The sequence below is a fragment of the Meriones unguiculatus genome, chromosome 12 (genome assembly GCF_030254825.1).
Source record: "Meriones unguiculatus strain TT.TT164.6M chromosome 12, Bangor_MerUng_6.1, whole genome shotgun sequence".
NCBI classification, from domain to species: Eukaryota; Metazoa; Chordata; class Mammalia; order Rodentia; family Muridae; genus Meriones; species Meriones unguiculatus.
The window spans coordinates 47,662,823-47,685,303 of NC_083360.1; the positions used below are offsets into that span (position 1 = coordinate 47,662,823).

The window sequence follows — 22,481 nt, forward strand, 5'->3', positions numbered from 1 at the left end:
AGGTTCTGTAAGGCAGCGAGCCACTGTAGGAGCTCTGAAAGGGGCAGGTTGTTGGGGAGGGCTGGAGACATGGCTTAGTGCTTAAGAGCACTGACTGCTCTTCTAGAGGTCCTGAGTTCAGTTCCCAGCAACCACACAGTGGCTCACAACTGTCTAGCTAACCTTTGGGTGGAGGCTTAGTTCCCGGTGTCTCAGCTGGGTGTGAAGCACTCTTTTTCATAGGAGTGTGTGAGGAGTTGTTTCAGTGTAACCCAATTCCGGAAGGCACCACGCTCTGTGTTTGTTTTAGTTATGTATTTTAGCCTTTTAACTGATGGTGCTTCTAAGATACCCACTCAGAAGCAGTTAGTCAGAGAATTGATGGCAATAGGGAAAATCAAGTTATTCCGAGAAATTCTGTGTAAAGGAAAACTGCAGACCTGGCTAGCCTGAAACTCACTGTAAGTTCCAGGTTGACCACAGACTCGTGTTTGATCCTCCTCCTTCTACCTCCCAAATACTGAGATTAAGAAGAAACTGTGTTGGGATTACCATACCTGGCCTCTTTTCTTGTAATTGTACTCTTCTTTTCTTAAAGGAATCAACTCTACCAGTAGCACCTCCTTTTGGTGGGCTTTTAAAGACAGGGACTCAGATAGTCTAGGCTGACCTGAGTGCTTAGGTGAGGGTGGCTTTGAACTTCTGATCCTCATGCCTCCACCGCCCAAGATTACAAGCCTGTGCCACTGTGCCCAGTGTATTTGATGCTGGGCCCCTGGGACTTGTATGATTTGAAGGCATCCTTCAAGCTAAGCTACGTTTCCAGCCCACACTTCTTTTTTTAATGCTCCCTTCAATGAAAATCTGCTATTTAATCATTCACCTTTAGTGAGTGTCTTACTCATTCCTGAGCCTGTAGCATCATGAGTTGGATGCCAGGAGAAGAGAACACGGGCCTTTCTGGGGTTAGACTGGTCTTCCGGATGGTGACACATGTTATCCTACAGTATATAAAAAAAGACCTTTCTTTTAGTTTTATATTCTTTGTGGGTAGAAAGGCATAGGTATTGAATTACACCCCCAGTCCTTTCTTCTTCCAGACAAGGTCTCCTTATGTAGCCTTGAACTTTGCTGGCCTTAAACTTGCAATCCTCATACATCAATCACTGCTACACTACAGTCATGCGCTACTATGCCTACTTCATGCTCCTAGGACATTTCTGTCTGTCTGAGTCTTTAACGGCATTGTATACACACACACACACAACCTATGATGCATGCACACATGCTGCAATGCATATTTGAAACTCAAGGATACAGTTCAGCCTAGAGGACAGGGTTCAGTTCCTAACACCCACATCATTAGCGCAGAACTCCAGTCCCAGAGGATCTGACGTGTAGCCCACAGACACACATGCAGACAAAACACCCATACATATGAAGTCAAATAATAATAAAAACAATTTCAAAATAGTGTTTGCCAATAATTATTGGCAAACTGTCCAAAATTAGTATTTTTTTTTTTTAATTCTTAGAAGTTCAGATCTTATTACTAGGGGTGAGGGGCTTCCATTGTTCTCTCTGAGGTGGCAAGCTCAGTTTGCTCATTTTCAAGAAAATCTCTGCCAAATCCTCAATTCACCATTCTTGGTCTATTAGTCAATCTTTTAATAAGGATGATGATTCACGGGTAGGGAGATCAGGACTTTGAAGTCAGCCTCAGCTATTTATTGACTCTGAGGCCATCTTGGGCTACATGAGAGACCCCTGTCCAAAAAGGATGGGAAGAGAAGGGAAAAGAAAGAATTAATTAGTTCTGGCTGTGAAAGAGCTCAGAGTCAGCCTTACCAGCCAGTACCTTGATGGTTGTCCTTCCTCCCTGGTTGGAAGAGGGAAGACTTAGAAGACCCAGCATGTGCCAGCTGTGTATGCAGGCCAGGCTGGTGGGAGAGTCTTCCCATGACACCAAGAAATAGAGGGTAAAGGGTATACCTGAGTAAATGAAGCTGGCCTTGTGCTCGCTGACGGCTTTGAGTAGCAGGGAGCCTCTGGGCTGCCGCATCCATGCTGCTGCATGGCCGTTAGCACCCTCCACCCTAACTGCAGAAATGTCCACACAGAGTGAAGATGGCAAAAATGCTAGTGTGACAATCTCTCATTTCAGACTCCTAGAAAGGGGCTGGGAATCTCAGAGGCCCACAGATCAAACCAGGGGAAACACTACTGTGTATCAGTACAGGTGGCAGCGTTGTCTGGGAAAGGGACCATTTCTGTGGACCACAGTTGGATAAATTGACATCTGCACAGAGGAACATCGCACAGCCGACCCTCCTGACTCTAAAGTTTGGGTTGTTTGGTTGTTTTTTGCTCTCTCTCTCTCTCTCTCTCTCTCTCTCTCTCTCTCTCTCTCTCTCTCTCTTCTGGTGCTAGAAATCCAATACAGAACCTTAGGCATAGTAAGTATATGCTTTTCCACTTCACTGCATAGATACACACACACTCCCTAAGACATGATTTTTTTTTTAAATATTTATTCTATTTTTTTTACATGAGTGTTTGTCCATTTGTATGTGTGCCTGGTGCCCATGGAGGTTAGAAGACATCAGATGCCCTAGAACTGGTGTTACAGATGGTGGTGAGACACCATGTGGATGCTGGGAACTGAGCTTGGGTCATCTGCAGGACCAACAGTTATTCTCAACAGCTGAGCCATCTCTCCAGCCCCCTACCTAGCTCAAGACATAATTTTAAGAAAAACAAAATACAAGTAGCAAAAGCGATTTACAGGATTGGTTACAATCCTGTAAACAAACTTTCTGTGTGTATGTAAAAAAGGCACAAAAGGCTAGGGCTGCACTCACTGTGACAGTGGGAAAGGAGTGGGATAAGGGGTGGGAGAAGAACAAGGTTGGAGCCTTCTGCATTTGTGCGAATTACCTAATTCTTAGGCTGGGGCAGGGGCTCAGCTGGTAGGGTGCTTGCCTAGCATACGCAAAGCCATGGGTTCCATCCCTAGCATGGCATGAACCAGGCATGGTGACCTAAAACTGTAATCCCAGTGAGCAGGAGGATATGGAAAGTCATCTTGAACTACATGGAACGTTCAAAGCTAGCCTGGGTAACTGAGAGAGAGAGAGAGAGAGAGAGAGAGAGAGAGAGAGAGAGAGAGAGAGAGAGAGAGAATAACTAAATCTCTTTGTCTGTTTTGACAAAAATAATATAGAATAGTGAGAATAACTTAAGACTTCTAATTGAAATGTTTAGGTTCTAAAATGGATGACATTTATTAGTTAAAGCCTTGATTATTTGGTCTTACCCAGTTTGGAATGAGGCTGGCTGACATTTAGTCCTTGTGCTATACTTAGGAGAAAATGACCATGATAAGCAATTTAATCGTGGATAGAATTGTGAGGGGCCACCCTCTTTCAATACTGTGTTATATAATCAGCATTCAGTGCTGCTATTAATTTGTCAATTTGAATATTGTTACTAATTCAGAAAGCATGTAGTAGGCAGAAAATTACTTCTTTTTGCTTCGCTATAGTCTTGAAATTTGTGCTATTCTTTAATTCAGGTTTACCTTGATATAGGTAAGCCTTTACCTTTGCCTTCACTTAACCCAGATTAACGAGTTCACATTGTGTTAATGACAGAGTTTTGCAGAACTAGATGAAAGCTATGAAAACCCAGCAAAATCACTTTGGAGTTTGTAATAAAGCTATAGGAATAAATATAGTTGGGGATTGTTATTAGTGAGGACATGAAGTTGATATTTGCTTTGTTGCAAAGCTTATCTTCTATGATATGAAATAAACTGTTGTCTGTCAGCAGTAGCACTGTATTAGATGGAGGGTTACATTATGATACATCTTGCCATTAAGTATGGGACCAAAAGCAACACATAAGAAACCATTAGAGAACAGTTAATCAGTTACTAAGTAATTGTGAATGTAGTAAGAAGAAATGACAGGAGGGAAGGCAAGAGCCATCAGTGCAGAAGCCCCCAACACTGGGGGCAGGAGGAAGAGGAGTGTGACACAGGAAGACAGCAAGGACAGTGGGGCTTAGCAGAGCTCTCGTACAGAGCAGTGGTCACTGGGAATCAGCTGTTTCTTCCGGGTGGAGAGGTACACATATGAAGACCAGGGCTAGTTACCATCAGTGATGGTTCCCGATCGGGCTAACAACAGACACCATCATGGCTCCCCCACAAGTAACCAGCCTGTGTTTCAATCCTTTAGGTGGTATTGGAATGCTATGTCAGAAAGGACTTGGTCTACACCAAAGCCAATCCGACGTTTCATCATTGGAAGGTTGATAATAGGAAGTTCGGTCTTACTTTCCAAAGTCCTGCGGATGCACGAGCCTTTGACAGGGGAGTGAGAAAAGCCATTGAGGACCTTATAGAAGGTACTGGATTTGTCACTGTACCCTTAGTGGGACCGTGGAATATTCCTGATTCTCTTTCATTCCAACAGTCTGCCATCTGATATCTGTGGCTTGTTTTAGGAGGGTTTGGGACCGTTAGGTCATTAGGTGCTAGACTTCTCGAACACCAGGTGAGCAGTTGGAGGCAGCACAGGGGAAAGGTGAGGGGTTCAGAATGAGTGGCCCTGCTGGCTGATATACTGGGATTAGACAAGCAGGGAGCTCTGGCTTCCACTTTTCACCCATTTCACCTGTGCTGACCGTGGAGAACAAGGGCTTTGGCTGCTCTTGAGATGATTTACTGTCGTGCATGTAGCTAATCTGTAACAAGAAAGGCTCCATTAGAAAGGCCCCATTAGAGGAACACAAGCCAGAGCAGGGTAGAAGGCTCAGCAGCTTAGAGCAGTGGCTGCTTTTGCAGAGGAACCAGCTGAGGTTTCTAGCATTCCCAGCACCCAAAAGTTTTCCAGTGACCACCAGTAACCCAAGTTCCAAGAGATCGAAAGCCTACCTCTGGCCTCCATAGGCACTATACACATGAGGTACACAGACTTACATGCAGGCACAGCACCCATACACACACACACACATTTTAATTTTAAAAGAGATTAAGCCATATATGTGATTTGAATGCATAGATAACAAGCTGGAACTATACAGCAAGAATTATTTGCATGCAAATGTATACAAACAATAAAAAAGAGGATTCTTTTTTGTTGTTTTATTTTTAAGAACAATGGGATTCTTGTACTATTTCAAGTTAATATTTAAAATGTTTAAATGTATGAAATGCTGGGTGTTTGGGCACTCAGTAGGCAGAGACAGAAGGATCTCTTAAGTTTGAGGCCAGCCAGTAAGTTCCAGGACAGCCAGGAGCCAGGACTACACAGGGAGACCCTGTCCTAAAAGCCCAAAGAGAAAGTGTAACATGTCACCTCCATGATGGCTTGGCTGGTCATCCCTGGACTGGGTTCCATTGCTGGACTCTGCAGAGGAAGCAGAGAAGGCATTCCCGTAACTTGCTCTCTGACTTCCACATGCAAGCACCATGGTACAGGCATGCCTCCCCTCACTCACAAACATGCCAACACGAAATAAAACAGAGTTAAGAAAAGGAAAAGAAAAGGTGCTTTTTTTTTTAAAAAAAAAAATATAGAAAGTGCTTTTAAAATATACTTACAGTTTATCAACAGCCTCCAGTCATTACTAACAATAATGACTTATTTCATACAGGAGAAATATTTTAAGAGGGAAAGCATTTTATTACGTGAATTTCTAATGGTGGTTAGAAGCAAAGCCGGTCTGGAGAGATGGCTCAGTGGCAAACAGCACTTACTGCTCTCCCAAGGTACCTGGGTTCAATTCCCAGCACCTACATGCTTGTTCACGACCATCTGTTACTCCAGTTTTTAGGGGATCATCTTCTAATCTCCAGAGACACCAAACACACAGTTAGTGCACAAACGCAGATGTAGACAAAACGCTCCATACACACAAAAAATAGTAAGTCCTTTTAAAATTACTTATTTTTTATAAATTACAGTTTATTCACTTTGTGTCCCAGCTGTAGCGCCCTCCCTCATCCTCTTCCAGTTCCACCCTCCCTCAGCTCCTCTCATGACCCTTCCCAAGTCGGCTAATAGGGGAGGTCCTCCTCCCCTTCCATCTGACCCTAGACTATCAGGTCTCATCAGGACTGTCTGCATTGTCTTCCTCTGTGCCTTGGTAAGGCTGCTCCCCCCCCCCCCCGCACGCCCTCAGGGGGAGGTGATAAAGAGCTAATCACTGAGTTCATGTCAGAGACAGTCCCTGTTCCCATTATTAGGGAACCCACTTAGAAACTGTGCTGCCATGGGCTACATCTGAGCAGGGAGCCTAGGTCATATCCATGCATGGTCCGTGGTTGATTTATCACTCTCTGTAGCAATCTAGTGGGCCCAGGTTTTTTCGGCTCTGTTGGTCTCCTTGTGGAGCTCCTGTCCCCTCCAAGTCTTTTCTATCTCCCTCTTCTTCCCTGTACTCTGCCCAAAGTTTGGCTATGAGTCTCAGCATCTGCTTTGATACCTTGCTGGGTAGAGTCTTTCAGATTCTTTCAGAGGCCCTCTAATAATGTCTAAAGGAAAGAGCCTAGTGAACCATTGACATCATGAACTGCTGATTCAACCTGTTTTTAACTGTTAGAGACTGTGCAGAGACAACGTAGTTTTATCTGCTGAAAATCGAAAGGACTGTTTATGCCTGGGGCTCAGGCTCTGTGCTGGCAGTGCTTTGACCTCAGCATGGAAGGGCCTTAGGCCACAAACATTCAAATTCTTTACCTCAGCACAATTTAGTTACAAATCAGGATTCAAGGTGCAGGACCCTGAGGCATGGTAAAGCCGAAATAAGAATTGGAAGAAGTCATCACCAAAGCTGTTTCATTTGCTTAAGAAATGAGATTTAGGGAGATAGTTTAATGGATAAAGGAGTTTGCCACCAAGCCTGACAACCTGAGTTTGAGTCCTGGAACTCACGTGGTGGAAAGAAAGGACTAATTCCCACAAGTTGTCCTCTAGCCACATGAATGCCATAGTGTTCTTGTTCTCTATCTCATCCCCCGCCCCCTCCTTCTGTGTATACACACACACACACACACACACACACACACACACAATTTTATGTGTTTTATTAAGACTAAGTTTTTCTTTTAGATGTATCTATTGAATTGACCCAACATTACTGGCTCCTGTTAGTGGGAGAAGAAGAGGGGTGGGGAGTGCTGCACTGATTTGCAGACTGGATAAAGAGGTGAACAAGAGAATTAACCTTGAACCCCCAGATCATTTCATGATGGGATTAGCTGGATTTTCCAGCAGAAACGTTAATTTTGATCTGGAAAAGCAAAGCCAGGCCAATGGGCCTCTGGTTAGCATCTGCTTACAATGTGGCTCCCATAGTGCAGCCAGAGAGAAAGTGCAGTGCCAGAGCTAGGGTGAGCTGGTTGGTCAGGACTTCCTCATCAGTAGATAAAAAGGTGGGGGGAGGGGGGAATCCAGCTTCTCCTAGGCTAGGTAGGTCTTAATAAGAGATCTTTGGCTTTTCCCTACTCTGCTGGGACCTTGTGGTCACCAAGTGCCTAGCCTGGTGTGAGCCCTTCGGAGGAGTGGCCAGGCTCTGTTTACCTCCCAGCCTCTCATGCATATGTCAGAATAATGAGAACCACAGCAGGCAAAGTTTAGGGAGCATCATAGCTAGAGCCCAAGGAAGCAATTAAAGCACTGAATTCCTGTGTGCTTATATGCTGTGGTCAATGGACTGAAAGAATGGGAAAAAAATTTATTAAAACACACCTGTTTGTTATTGGCTTTTTAAGTCTGGGGACAGTAGTTAGGTGGCTAAATGCCTCTGGTGTACATGAGGCCCTGGGGTCAATCCCTAGCACTTCCAAAAGGAACGAAGGGAGGGAGGGAGAGAGGGAGGGAGAAATGTGCTTTTAACGGCTGTGCCTGTGGCCCAGTGGTAGAGTACCCGCCTAGCATTCACAGGTTCTGAGTTCAGTCCGCAGCACTACAGGAGGGGGGACAGCCACCCCAACACTTGACATTTCCTAAATGATTGAAGTCAGTTGTCTGCAACTTGGTTGATTTTGTTACATTCTCTTTTTTTAGGCTCAACAACTTCATCTTCCACTATCCACAACGAAGCCGAGCTCGGAGACGATGACGTTTTTACAGTAGGTTTCCTTTGTCCTTTGGTTCTTGTATTAGGTGATGAGTGTCAGAGAAGCTGCCCACTACGGACACTGCACTGTGGCATTTACAGTTGCAGTGTGGTTGCTATCGTAGAAAACTGTCGTCCCAGCTTCTCACATTCCAGTCTTGACGGCCTTTGCTCCTGCTTGCAGTGACTCAGCAGTGCTCATACTCCCAAGACCATCGATGTTCAGGTCCTTAGGGCTCCTGGCACGTTCAGGGGCCAGCCGCTCTGGTTTGCCCAGGACAATCCCAGGCAGACCAGGACAGTTGGCCACTGCCCTTGCAATCTTCTGCAAATACCAGGGCTGAAAGGAAAGCCAAAAGGATGGATGGACAGGAGACACACACATCTACCCACCCCACATGGCCATGTTTTCTCATACCCACAGACCCCAAGCAAGTGAATCCATATCTGAAATGAAATGTCTGATGTTAGGTTAGGGGGAAGGGCTTAGCATTTGGACACCACTTCGGGTAATGGGATATACCCGGGGGCAAAATGGTTTCCTGTTTTCTTCTCCACGGAAATCTCGTGCTTCTGAAGAAGCAGTTAAAGAGCGGTGCCTTGCCTGTCCACTTTTTGTGAAGCAGTAAGTGGGTGCATCTGGAAGCCTACCCAGCATCTTGACCCACAAGTAGAAAGGTGTTGTCATGACCCAGGCTGCATAGTACGAGACACCGGGATTCTCAGCACCTGTGGCTCAGTGTTGTCAACCTAAAGTAAAATAGAAAGTGAGGTTGAATGACAGTGCTTAAACAATGTCTCATATCTTCTTTAATAATTACCCGGTTCCCCCCTAGACTGTCCTTTTGTAAGCTGGTTTCTGTTGGCTTGTTTTAATTTCACATTTCAAAATATTGGGAGTAATTGATTAAACTCATTTCTCTATGTTTCTGGTTTGTGGCCATTGGTAAGAAAGACACTTCTTTGGGACTATTCAGTGTGTAAGCCAAGGTGCCAGTGATCACAGGGCCAGTGGCAGGGCCAGCAGAAATGAGTGTGACCCACAAGAAAGCCTGAGAATGGGCAGAGGGCAGACTGGAAGATAGTTCAATGTACACATAGGGTAAGGGGTCAGAAAACACCCTGCAGTGAGGAAAGGCTGAACAGGACTTCAGTGATGTTTGCACAGGGTTTTGGAAAGGGATCCTTGCTAGGGAGCTCCAGGTACAAAGGCTGAGGCAGGAGTGTGAGCTGTGGAGCATCATGGTTCAGATGCCACTGAAACACTGTGTAGTGGGGACCATTGGGAAATGAACTCGGCCGTCCCGCTTAGAGCGGCTGGTGAATGTGGCTCTGCACAGGCTTCATCTAGTGCTCCGAGCCGATCCTTCCAACAGTTGGTGTGTTGCTTACATCTGTTCCTTTGTCACATTTGGGGAGACAGACAACAGCAGGGAGGTTAAAGGTGGTTTCCTGTGCTGTAGAGCAAAAGCCTAATTCACAGCTGCTTCCCAGCTACCTGCCAGAACTGATTTATAGACAAGGGGGAGAAGGGAAGGGGTGATAGATGCCAGAGGCCGCTCTGTTCTTTTGTCCTTTAAGCCTCGGGGGATCCACACATCACTCTGGGGAAAGACCAAGAAAGGGGCCTTAACAGATCATATCCCATGTAGACCTGGCATAGGGGGTCAATTGCCTGTTTACAAACATGGTACCTCCCTTCCCCAGGAAAGGCCTGGCTTTATTCTGAGGCTGTTGACTGTGGGAAAATGGAGGAGTGATGAGGGGCTGACATGTCAGATTCCCATTCACTGACGGGCTTGCTGCAGCTAGATGTTCCATCCCAAGACAGTGGAGGAGTCTGAAGTGTGAGCCAAGGAACCAAGCAGCATTCCACTGCCTGAGTAGGCCGCCACTTCCCCAGGGGATGCAGGGCTCTGAAAAGTGTTTGGAAGACAAATGTTTGGAACTTGGAATTCTTATCAGAAAGGGTTTAAATACCACTAAGCACCCCCTTTTCTGCTTCTTGAGAATTATGATTGTCTTCAGAGATGACCACTTGTGTTTCGGAAACCCTCAGAGCTGTAACTGGAGAAATCGAGTGTGTGTGTTTTCTGTCTCTGGAGCCAGGCGTTTTTGTAGTTCTCGATATTCTTCAGGACTTGGGCACTGTGTGGGTGCTAAACTTGTGCACTGGGGGACACCAGTTGGAATTTGTCCCCCAATGGTTCACATGTAGGCAGCTTAGTCCCCAGTGTGGCATTGTTGAGAGTTGGTGGAACCCTGGAAGTGAGGCTTGGTAGGAGGGGTTAGGCCACCCTCAGAAGAGATTAATTAGTGCTGTTCTTGTGAGAGCCTGGTTGGTTCTTTCTCCAGCCAGACAACACAACAGAGAGGTGAGCGTGGGGTGATAGGGACTTCCGGCATTGCTAAAAGCAGACTTTTCCTCCTGTCCCCTCAGTGGATGCTTCTTCTCTCTCTCCAGAGAGGCTTGTCCTCAGCTGGCTCTGCTGAAGCCACTTGTTATGCTGTGGCAACTGGACAGTCTTGAGGAAGCCCTCATAAGCTTGGGCTACCAACACGGTAGCTCCGTGGACACTACCAATACGGTAGCTCCGGCATGTCCTCCGGGACCCCCCCCTGCAGCTCGGTCTCCAGGACCCCACAGAGGCAAAGGGGTTTGGAGCCAGCAAAGAAGAGGTGGGTGCTGGTGAGAAGAGAGACTGAGGAGACTGGAGACATTCTTGGCCTTCACAGCCATCTTAACAACACCTTCCAGATTCATTCCTGTTGCTGACTTAGCCCATTAGAACCCAGTGACTTCTTTTCAACAACAGTTGAAAACGAGGTGGGGAGAGGGGAAGCAGGGGCTCTTTCAGCATTCTAATGCTATACCATATACAACCTTGACTTTTCCAGAAAGGAGGGATGAGTGTGAGGGAGAAGGGAAACCAAGAGAGATGGGAGAAAGGAGAACACCTGAGTTTCAGCCACTGCATGCCTTTTCTTCCCTCTCCTCCCCCATCTCTGGGTTTCCAGAAGTTGGAGGAGTTCAGCTAAGAGTATGTGCTGGAGCCCTGGGTCTATGTGACTGTCACTGTACAGTGCAGTCATGTGCCCCGGCCCCACAGCCAACAACAGGGATTCAGAACCATGTACTCATGTCCCTTAATGAAATGGCATGCTGTTTACTGCCTGTGTGACCTGAACACATCTTTGAGTATATTTTGACACATCTCTTGATTATAATACTTAATACAGTGTAAATGCTTTATAAATACTTGTTAAACTATGGTTTAGAAAATTGTGGCAAGAAAAATATATCTACATATATTCCATATATCTACATAGTTAATGTAGGTGTTATTTGTTTTTCTGGTTTTTTTTTTTGGGGGGGGGGATAAGGTTTCATTGTGTGCCCCTGGCTGCCTTTGATAGCCCCTAGAGATCTGCCTGTCTCTGCTTTCCTGAGTACTGGGATTAAGATGGACATTACCACACCCAGTTTTGATTGTTGTGTTGTTGCTGTTGCTGCTTTATGTAGTTGATTGAATCCATAAATGTAGAATGCATGCATTCAGAGGATCCATTGTATAGCTGCTGTTTTGGGGTTTTATTGCTGTGGAATATAATGATGCGGTGATGGGGGAGGTACCACAGTGCCAAGATAGGCCCCTGAGGAGTTACACCACGCAACAGATCTGACATAAAGAGGTTTTGTCGTTGGTTATCAGTATTTACTGTTGATTTATTTTTTAGTTAAACAGTGGATATTCCTAAACTAGCTGTATACCCAAATCACCACACAGAGACTAGGATTTATTTAATTAACCTGGAGCACAATGCTAGGCAGTAGCTACTCCATCCTAAACCTCCAAGCCCTCATAGTTTCCTCCCATTATATTTGCGTTTAGTCATCTCTTAGGTCCGATTCGTCTCTCCTTGTGGTTCCAAGTCCTGTCCTGCCCATCACTCCTCTCAGACTCCTCCCACTCACTTCCTTCTTCTCCCCTCCCGACCAGGATATCCTACCCTATTCTCTCTGTTGCTCAGCATTGGGGCTGGTTGTTTTATTGAAATTACAGAGAACAAATGGTGGCATGTTTACACAAACTTGAGACCAGTGGTGCTTAGAATAAACATCACAATGCAATGTCTGTTTGAAACCAGATAGAGGGGTAGAGAAATCAGCTTTTGAATGAACAAGGGTAAATTGTATACATTCCACAAGAACATTATACCAACAAGGTTTATTGGGGGAAGGGAGAGGAGGGCCTAGAGAAAAAGTAGAGGCAGCAAGCAGGCCATGAGGGCAGAGAGAGAGGAAGAGAAAGGGACTCCTAGAGCAGAGAGAGAGGGGGAGAAAATGCAGAGACAGAGAGAGCTGGGGTGGTGGGCAGGCCCTTTTATCTGGTACACACCTGGCGCACCTGGAGGCAGCAGGTGATAACACAGTAATTGCTAGGTCCCTGAGGGCAGGCCAGTAGACTTACCTGCACAAAAACAAGCATAGCAACTCTTCTCCGGAAAAACTTTTCTTTGGGGGTGGCTTACAGGTTCAGAGGTTTAGTGGATTATCATCTTGGCAGGAAGCATTGTGGTATGCAGGCAGACATGGTGCCAGAGGAGCTGAGAATTCCACATCTGGATCGGCAGGCAGCAGGAAGAGAGTGAGCCCCTGGGCCTGGCTCAGACATCTGAGCACAAACCCCACTTCCAGTGACACACTTCCTCTAACAAGGCCACACCTCCCAATAATGGCTGTCCCTATGAGTCTGTGGGGGCCATTTTCATTCACACCATAGCCACCTAATAAAGAATAGCACATTAGGAGCAGATACATGATAAGAGCTGCTCAAATAAGTGCAGAGCTATGGGCAAGCCTTTAATCCCAGTGCTCAGGGAGGCAGAGACAGGTGGACTGCTGTGAGTCCAAAGTCAGCTTGGTCTACAAAGCAACTCCAGGACAACCAAGCCTACACAGAGAAACCCTGTCTTAAAAAAGGGGGGGGGGTGTCGTGCTACAGAGGATGTTATGCTCTTGAAGTCCCAAAACAGTTACTTAAGGCTGGACCACAGGAAGGCCTACCACTTTGTATTATTCATGGTTCTCTAGAGGGACACAGCTGATGGCATGAATATGTATCGTAAAGGGGGCTGGATTTGTTAGATTGGTTCACACACTGTGGGCTGGGTCGTTCAGCAGTAGCTGTCTGCACCATACAGTGCTCAGAACTTGGAAGATGCATATTTTACCATCTGCTGCTCAAGGCCTGGAGGATGCTTGGAGGCCTACTGGTCCTCAGTCTCCATTAGAGGGCAAAGAAGCTGGGTTTTGGGGCACGGCAGCAGCTGCAACAGAATAAATGCATGCACAAGCAAGAGATAAAGGCAGCAGGCAAGCTGAGAGTGGATGCTGGCCTATTCTTTTCTCCCTTGTGTACTTAAAAGGGTACCAATAGTGTACTTGTCCTTCACAGAACTGAGAAGCCCCTCAGCTCGTTCTGTGTGAGGTGTCACACTCTACCAGAACCCAGCAGAAAGAAGTGTGTGTGTGTGTGTGTGTGTGTGTGTGTGTCTGTGTGTGTATTTCGTGGTCCTTTATTTTTCTCTCTTCACACTGGAAATACAACTTTTCCCCCCAGCAGAATCAGCTTGTGGCTGTTTTCCCCAGACTAAAAATCTTAGTCCATCCTCATACCCTGTGCTTGAACCTATAACATCCCGTTTTTTGCAAGCATATTATGTCTTTCTGGCTATTCATTACAGTTGCCCCTTATGACTTCTTGGGCTCCTCCCAGCCACCCAGGCGTTAAAACCAAACTTTGTTTGTGGGGGGGGGCTGGGCTTTTGAGTATTTGCAAATTGCGCTTCTTTTCGGACTGCATTCAATAAACATCTTGAGTCTTTAAATCATCAGTTTGCGGATGCAGAATGCAGAACCCTGAAGACAGACTGTCTCCCCCTGTGTGATGGAAGGGGGTTATTTGGCATTTTTCTAAGAATTTGTTGTTATTCTTTGGCTCTGTTTTGAGTAACTTAATTTTTATTTTAAATTTTTGCTTTAACATTGTGTGTGCTAGTAACAAGTTATATCAAATATTAGTAAGACAAATGTAATAAAATGGTAACAGAATATCCAGGCAGGTTGGGGCAAACTGTAGGTCATACATGTGAGCTGAAGAGCTGTGTAGTCATAGTCATAGGAGCAAATCTGGAAGAGTTGGGTGGTGGCACCCAGTGTCTTCCACCGGAAGTCTGCTGAAAGGAAATCTGTGGCAGCTTTTATAAGTCACAGCAGTAGGAAAGTAACTGACAGAGAAGTCGGTACTCGGGCCTGGCCATGCTGTGTTTTGAAGAAGTGGAAGGCTGTGGGACTTTGGGCTAGAGTGGCTGGATGATATAAGCAAAGCTTAATGGGCCGTCCCAGTAGGAGCCTGGAAGGCTGTAGTTCTGGGAGCGATGTGGGCTGTGCAGCTTTGGGAGTTGAACTAATATACTTTACGTTATGGTTTGGCCATGAGTTACGGAGCAGAGGGAGAGGACAGGAAGTTTGAATGAGATGTCCCCCTGTAAGTCTCAGTTTCATACTTATTCCAAAAGGGTCGAACCAGGGCATAAAAAGGACTAAAACAGAAACAAAACCTAGCAATTTAAGTCAAAAAATCCTGCAGCTCAGCATCTGGCATCTGGAGCTCATGTGTGTAGTATTCCGGCCCCAGCATGCTTGGGCAGTCCCAGTTCCCCAGTTCCCTAGCTCCGCCATTGGCAGCAAGCACAGCTTGTCCCAGCTCTAACGGCTGCCCTCCTGGCATCTCAGGTATCCTGGGGTCTCCATGGCAACTGAGGCTTTACTTTCATCTGTGGCCTCTCGAATACTTGCCCATTCATTGTGTTGTACTCACCAGGAAAAGGCCAGTTTCTGTGAGTTGAGGACAGTCCTGTCTCAAGGGGGAGGGGGAGCTTTTATTTTCACTTAATATACATCTTTGTTTGTCAAGGTGCCTGGGAGCCAAGGTCACCAATGGAGCAGCCATGGCTGGTAGGAACCAAATATATAGACCTTCCCCGGTGGCCTAATACTGTTTTTGCATCTTAGAAAACCAACCTCTCTTCCCAAGGCCTTGCTGCCAGCCCTCTCCTCCCATTGAGCTACCTACTTCACGTTGATACCGGCTGGTCCTTGATATGTCTAAGATAAACTCAAGACTGGAAAACCAGGAATGTTGGCTCGTACCTATAATCACAGCACTTCAGACATAGAGTCAGAAGACCAAGCCAGCCTGGAGATATTGTGTGTGTGTGTGTGTGTGTGTGTGTGTGTGTGTGTGTGTGTAAGCATGCAGGCGCGCATATATGTGTTTTTGGAGATATGAAAACAAAAAAATCACTGGGACTAGAGAGCTGGCTCAAAGTTTGAAAGCACTTACTACTACTGCTAGCACCCAACTTAGGTGCTCACAACTATCTGTAAGCTCCAGGGATCTAGCGCCCTCTTCTGGCCTCCATGGGCACAAGCACTCATTTGCACATGATTTAAAATGAAAGAAGCGAGGTGTGGTGGCACACACCTTTTTGTATTTTATTTTATTATTATTTTGTGCATATGTACATGGCTGCTTGTCTTTGTGAGCACCACATTCATTCATGTGCCTGTGGAGGCCAGAAGAGGGCATCAGATCCCCTGGAATTGGGGTTACAGACAGTGGAAGCTGTCTGATGTGGGTGCTGAGAACCAGGGTTTTCTGCAAAAACAAGTGTGTTTTTCTGCAGCCCTCGACGCAGCACTGGGGAGGCAGAGGCGGCCTGGGCTATATAATGACTTCCAGGACTTCACCTGGAAACCAGACCCCTTCTCAAAAATAAGTAACGGGGATTAGAAGGTCCAAGAAGATGCCGTAGCCAGGAAACAGGTGGTGTTTGGATAGTGCATGTTAGAGTTTGTGTGCTTTTTATTTATTTGTATGTGTTTTTTTATTTATTTTATTTATTTGTACTTGTATGGTTTATTTATTTGTATGTATGTGAGTATGTGTTGCATATGCCATGACAGCCAAGGTTAGAGGACAGCCTTCAGGAGTCACTTTTCATGCTGTAGGTTCTAGGAAGTGAACCTGCTGAGCCATTTGGGGGGCCCTGTTTTGTGTGTGTGTGTATGTGTGTGTGTGTGTTTTGTTTTATTTTGTTTTGTTTTAATGACTCTTTCCTTCTCTCCAAACAGACAGCCACAGACAGTTCTTCTAACTCCTCTCAGAAGAGGGAACAGCATACAAGGACAATCTCCTCCCCCATGTCTTGTGAGCACCGGAGGATTTATACCCTTGACCAATACCCCATGGACCATTACCCCCTGGACCAGGTGAGCAGGAAACTTCCTTCGCTTAGAACCATAATGGTAGCTCTGCACCGGCCTTCTCCCTTCTCCCTAGCCCAAGCCACTTCAGTTCCCCTATTTTCCCCCTCAGCCATGGTAGAAATGCTGCTGGTGGCATGGTGACATCAACTAAGCCTCACCCTGGGTATGCTCTGCTGGGCTTAATCGAAGTCACCCAGGAGGCATGCTGTGGGCATCCCTAGTTTATAGATGAGAACGTGATAGAACTAGAGGAAGGAGGTCCTAGGCAAAAATTCGGCTGGGCTCCCTCTGTGTCCCTCCCTCCAAAGGAGCCTCTTGGCTATGAGAGCACAGGGCCCCCAGTCAAAGCTAAAGAATGCTGCACTTTTGGCTTGTGCTCCTGGCATGCCGGCTGCAGGCCCAGTCTTGCTCAGGAGGATGGAGCTGCAATCTGAATTCAATAATTCAACAAATACTTACCGAACGGCTGTTTTGTGGAACAGGTTCCCAAACCATGGGCCATGGACTGGTGCCTGTGTAGGTTATGTGGCTTTGAGGCTGGTTTGAAATGAAAAGAAGCAAGTACTGGCAGGGAGATTTTGTTTTGTTTTTGTTGCCATTTTAACATGGTTTTACTATATTTTAACACTAAAATGTTCTCTTTTTTAACCTGGGCATTTTGACTGGGCATATGCCTGGAATCCTGAATTTGGGAAGCTGAGGTAGGCCAGCCTGGGCTACATGGTGAGTTCCAGGTCAGTTTGGGCTAAAATAATAAGACCCTGGCTTTTTTTTTTTTTTTTTTTTTTTTTTTTTTTTTTTTTTTTTGCAGTAGTGGTTTTGCTTGCTTATATGTCTGTGTGAGGGTCTTGAGGGTCTGGGTCTGGAGTTTCAGACAGTTGTGAACTGTCATTTGGGTGCTGGGAATTGAACCCAGGTCCTCTGGAAGAGCAGCCAGTATTCTTAACCTCAGAGTCATCACTCCAGCCCCATGAAACCCTGTCTTAACAAACAAAAACTCAACTTTTTTCACATTTGTGTGTCTTATCTTTTCAGTCAGACTGCGATTACAATGCAGAATAGTGAACCTTGAATGCTTTCTTTCTTTCTCTCTCTCTTTTCTTTTCTTTCTTCTTTTTTCTCTCTTTTCTCTTTCTTTCTTTCTTTCTTTCTTTCTTTCTTTCTTTCTTTCTTTCTTTCTTTCTCTTTCCTTCTGTCTTTCTTTTTCTTTCTTTCTTGCTTGCTTGTTTGCTTGTTTGCTTTCTTGACTGCTTTCTTGCTTGCTTGCCTGCTGTTTTCACTCTTAAAGCAAAGGCACTTGCCAAGTAATTAAGCCTAGAGACCTGAGTTTGCATGTAAAGGTAGAACAAGTGAACCAACTCCATAGAATGGCTTTCTGACCTTTACCTATAAACTGAGATTGGTCTCATTGTGTAGTCCCGGCTGTCCTACTCCACAGGGAATTTGTTTCTTGCCTACTCTTGCTCTGTAGGCCAGCTTGTCCTGGAACTCAGAGAGATCTGCTTGCCTCTGTCTCCGAAGTGGCGTGGGCTCTGCGGACACGCTATACAGTTAGTAGTATTCGAGCTCCTGGTTGCTGGGCTTTGGGAGCGTGATTAATTCCAGGGTTCTGTACTTGCAGGGTGAGAATTTACCGGCTGAGTTAAAAACTGCTCCTAAGGTGGGCAGACCATCCCCTGTGTGTGGTCACTCCAACCAAAGAACTGGCAAAAACTGCCTGGTTCAGGGCACAGTGTGAAAAGCAGACAAGCTTGTCCATTGAAGGGTTTCAGTCTTTTGACAGAATGCTTTGAAGGAGGGCGGGCAGGTGTTTTTCTGTGGCTTGCGGTGCTGCCGCGGTGCGTAGCGATGTCTAATTTGTCGGTGGCGCCGCCTGGGGCTGTAATACGTCCGGTTTTTCTTCTGCTGCTTTCAGTGTTGGTGCGGTATTGCCGTGCGGCGTGGCAATGTCTAATTTGTAGGTGGCGCCGCCTGGGGCTGTCACAATGTCTGTTTTTTCTCCAAACAGCGTGTGCCAAGGTCCTACCCTCAAGTCAGCTTCCCGGAGGAGGAGGAGGAGGAAGAAATCGTTCGCATCAATCCCCGGGAGAAGATCTGGATGACCGGGTACGAGGACTACCGTCATGCGCCAGTGCGCGGCAAGTACCTGGACGCGGGAGAGGACAGCGACTCCTCCTACGTACGCTTCGCCAAGGGCGACATTCCCAAACACGACTACAACTACCCCTACGTGGACTCCTCGGATTTCGGCTTCGGCGAGGATCCCAAAGGCCGGGGCAGCTCTGCCGTGATCAAATCGCAGCCGCTCCGGGGGAAGTCCCGGCGGCGCAAGGAGGAGGGCGAGCGCTCGCGGTGCGTGTACTGCAGGGACATATTCAACCACGAAGAGAACCACAGGGGTCACTGCCAGGATGCACCCGATGCCGTGAGAACTTGCATCCGCCGCGTGAGCTGCATGTGGTGCGCCGACAGCATGCTATACCACTGCATGTCGGACCCTGAGGGAGACTACACAGACCCTTGCTCGTGCGACACCAGTGACGAGAAGTTTTGCCTCCGGTGGATGGCACTTATTGCCTTGTCTTTCCTGGCCCCTTGTATGTGCTGTTACCTGCCCCTCCGGGCCTGCCACCATTGTGGGGTGCTGTGCAGGTGCTGCGGAGGGAAGCACAAAGCCGCTGCGTGACTCAGTGACTCAGTCTCCCCCCTCCCCCCCCCCTTCCTTCTCCATCCACAGCCACAGGGAATTTGTTTCTTGCCCACTCCCAGTCTCCTTCTTCCCTCCCTGCCGACTCCAAAGGGCAAGGCCAAGAGGTGGCTGGGCTCCCTGGTCCCTTGCAACATCATTCCAAACCTGGGGAGGCTGCCACACTCTCGCAGTGTTCCGAGGAAAGAGCCTTCCGCTTAGACTCGTGTATTTTACCAGCCTGTAATCATGCTGTCTTACCCATGTGTTGATTTTCTGGCCCCGCTCCCCACCTTTTCTGTTCTAAGGAATCTGCAGTGAAAATTGCTGGATTCAGGGGGTTCGTAGTTGGTTTTTTATTTTCCCCCACAGAGACCATTTTTTTCCCTGTTGCTAACCAACCCGGGTTTCTCCGAGATGTGACCAAATGCTGAAACCCTCCCGGAAGTGCTGTGACCTGCAGCATGTTATTTGAGGGGCCAAGCCGGACAGCAAGCTTGTACCACAAAACAATAGTGCTTTAACTCCCAAAGCCAAATCTCTCGCATCAGCTGCAGTTTCTGATTTTAGCCCATCATCATCTCCCTCTCCCGAAACAGCCACCTTTTAAAAATGACTTGAGAATTGAGCCTTAACTTCAGATTAACTTGTGAGAATCAGGAAAAATTCCTCAAATTGCTTTGCGTCCTCTTGGACCAGGACTAGCTAGCAAGGGGATTTCAGTTTCTCTGAGCCTGCCCCGTTTACCCCTAAAATAGGACCTTTTAGAGCTGTGTTGCCACTTCTAAAATCCTAGCAATACTAGAATAACACATCAGTGAGATAAATTTTACTCATTATTTTGCAAACCAAATAGATTTATTCAAACACAAACCAGTGTTCTATGGACAAGTTCCAGTTGAAAAACACTAAAGTTGTGGTGAATAAAACTGTAGCTGTTCCATACCCCCTGCAACTATTTTCTATTATTCAGGGGACATTTTGTTTAGGCGTATGATTTTGTTTTAATTTGGGGCTCGATTTTTCATTTATTCTTGGGGGAAAAAAACAAGGCCATATGTAAAAATCCTTCCGAAGCCGAAGTGTCTTTTCTCCTGTCACTCCACACCCACACTTGCCACTTGGGGTGCATAGGGGTGCATAGATAAGGGTAGGTCGCCACGCCATGTAAAAGGCTTCTGATTCGCTGGAGGGGGGGAGAAAAAAAATATATATATATATATGTTGGAACGAAGAGCCAAATCTTACTGAAGAGAAAAGTGAAAATGTTTGCCTATACCTAGCATAGTACAATCAAAACTTCATGGGGACCATGAGGGACAGGCTTGTCGCCACTGGCCGACTGTTCTTCCCACCGAGATCTTTCCATGGTAATTACCAGTGGAAGGCAGGCTCAGTCCCCTGTCTTCCTTCCCCCTCCCTTTATTGCACACAGGACATCAGTCTTCAAGGAAAAGGACTTTTTCCAGTCTGTCAATCACACTGGGAAAATGCTAGCCATGATTACCTTCATGGCAATGTTTTCTGCTCGCCTGACAGCCTGTCTCATTTCTTCAGACAGATCATCAGTGTAGATAACCCGTGTGGTTTATGCGTTCGTTGGTAGATGTTTTCCTTTGTTGAGATGACTGGTTGGGGCTGTCTGTTGTAGAAAAGGTGCAGAGAGTCTCCACGCCGGGAGACCTCAGACTGCCTCCAGCCAGCCTCCAGTGCTGTGGAGAGACTGTCTGTCCCCAGCCTGAGGGACTTTCCTCAGGCCCTTTCACCTCTCTACAAAGCACAACACTAAGCCACGCTTCCTCCGATCTCAGTTCAACTGCCCCTATTTATTTCAGTAAGAACACACATCCCAATCACTCCGCGTTGGTTGCCGTTGTCATTGTTTGTTCTCTCTCCCCCCTTGCCAGCTCCCACCCCTCTTCAGAGTTATGCTAGTAAATCTTACTCCGCACATCATTCTTGGTTTGTGAAGGCAGCGGTTCAGGGCACAAAGACAGCCATGGGGACACTTGTGTAAATACGTCTAATTGCCACACTGCAGCTGAGCGGTGTGTAGAGTTTTCCCAGTCAGCTTTGCCATACTGACATCAATCATTTGAGAGAAACTATTCAGATTTTATTTTTATACCCGTGATAACAAAACCTAACCAAAAGGTTTCCTGTGCAGACGCTTCCCCGACTCTCACCCCAAGCTGTTTGCTCACATTAACAAAATTAAAGTGCCTGAAGCATAATTCATTCACCTGTATACTAAAACCCCTGTTGTATTGATTTTTTTATAATAAGCCTTTTTACCTCTGTAAAAATATATATATACAAGTGTATGATGTACATTTTAGTTCTTAACTTTTTTTATGGTTTCTAATATGTATGACCAATGTAGCCATTGCTTTAAAATGTACCATGTAAATATAAACACATCCTATCAGACCGTTGGCTTTGCGGTATTTGTCTGGCTGGAGGATGCTTTAAAATGTACCATGTAAATATAAACACATCCTATCAGACCATTGGCTTTGGGGTATTTGTCTGACACAGGATGGGATGGCGTTTCTTTTGAAGAACATGAGGCATGGGGCTGTTTTTTTTGAGGCCCTTCCCACATTCGTGGGGGCGGGGGGAGATCATGTTTGGCCCTCCTCAAACAGAGGCCTTCCTTTTTGTGAGCTATTTCCTCCCATCCCTGTGGAAGCCCAGACAGAGCAGTTGGGGGTGGGAGGAATGGGGATGGGAGGCAGTTCCCAGAAGACTACAGCGACTGCACCAACCAAGGTTCCGGGGCAGTTCTGCCCACTTCCCAAATGGGTGTTTTGGGTGCTGGAAAGCTACAGTGGCATTCCCCGGAGAAAATACAATAGATCTTTGAAGTTACGTATAAAGTGGCTCCTCTGTAGAACTTAATGGTGTTCTTTTTTAAAAAGAGGTATATAGAGACCCCCTTCCATTCCAGGTTTGAGAAAGGGGTTGTTTTTAAGCCAATGACAGAGATGGGTGCTAAAAGGTAGGAAACAAGCTGGGAAGTGGCGCACAGCTTTAATCCCCGCACTCAGGAGGCAGAGGCGGGCTGATCTCTTGAGTTCAAGACCTCGTTTGACCTACGTCCCTTGCTGTGTTCAGCAGCCATGAAACCAAAGCTAAGAATGGGAACTAGGTGACCCTACAGTCATGTGAGGCAGAGCGCCTAAGCAGCCTGGCTGGTGACAACCCCCAAGTCCTTAAGGGCCTTGTCCCAAGGAAAGTTGAGCCAGGACTAATCCACCTTCTCTGACTGCCACAGAAATGCACACGGATATCAATACCAGGAACTAGGCTGGCTGTGAGTCTCATTTTAGCTTTCCACAAAATGAAGCATTC

The 22,481-nt window shown here is 46.5% G+C and overlaps 1 protein-coding gene across 2 annotated transcripts in view; it reads left to right on the forward strand.

The window, feature by feature from the left end:
* Positions 1-21,634, forward strand: part of Spred2 (sprouty related EVH1 domain containing 2) — a 95,454-nt gene extending 73,820 nt beyond the window's left edge. For both annotated transcript variants that reach the window (XM_021656277.2, XM_060365710.1), the window contains exons 3-6: positions 4,221-4,389; positions 8,055-8,119; positions 16,307-16,444; positions 18,450-21,634. In XM_021656277.2, the coding sequence (XP_021511952.1) occupies positions 4,221-4,389; positions 8,055-8,119; positions 16,307-16,444; positions 18,450-19,127 (1,050 nt within the window). In that variant the 3' untranslated portion in view covers positions 19,128-21,634. The remainder of the gene's footprint in view (positions 1-4,220; positions 4,390-8,054; positions 8,120-16,306; positions 16,445-18,449) is intronic.
* Positions 21,635-22,481: the final 847 nt, after the last annotated feature.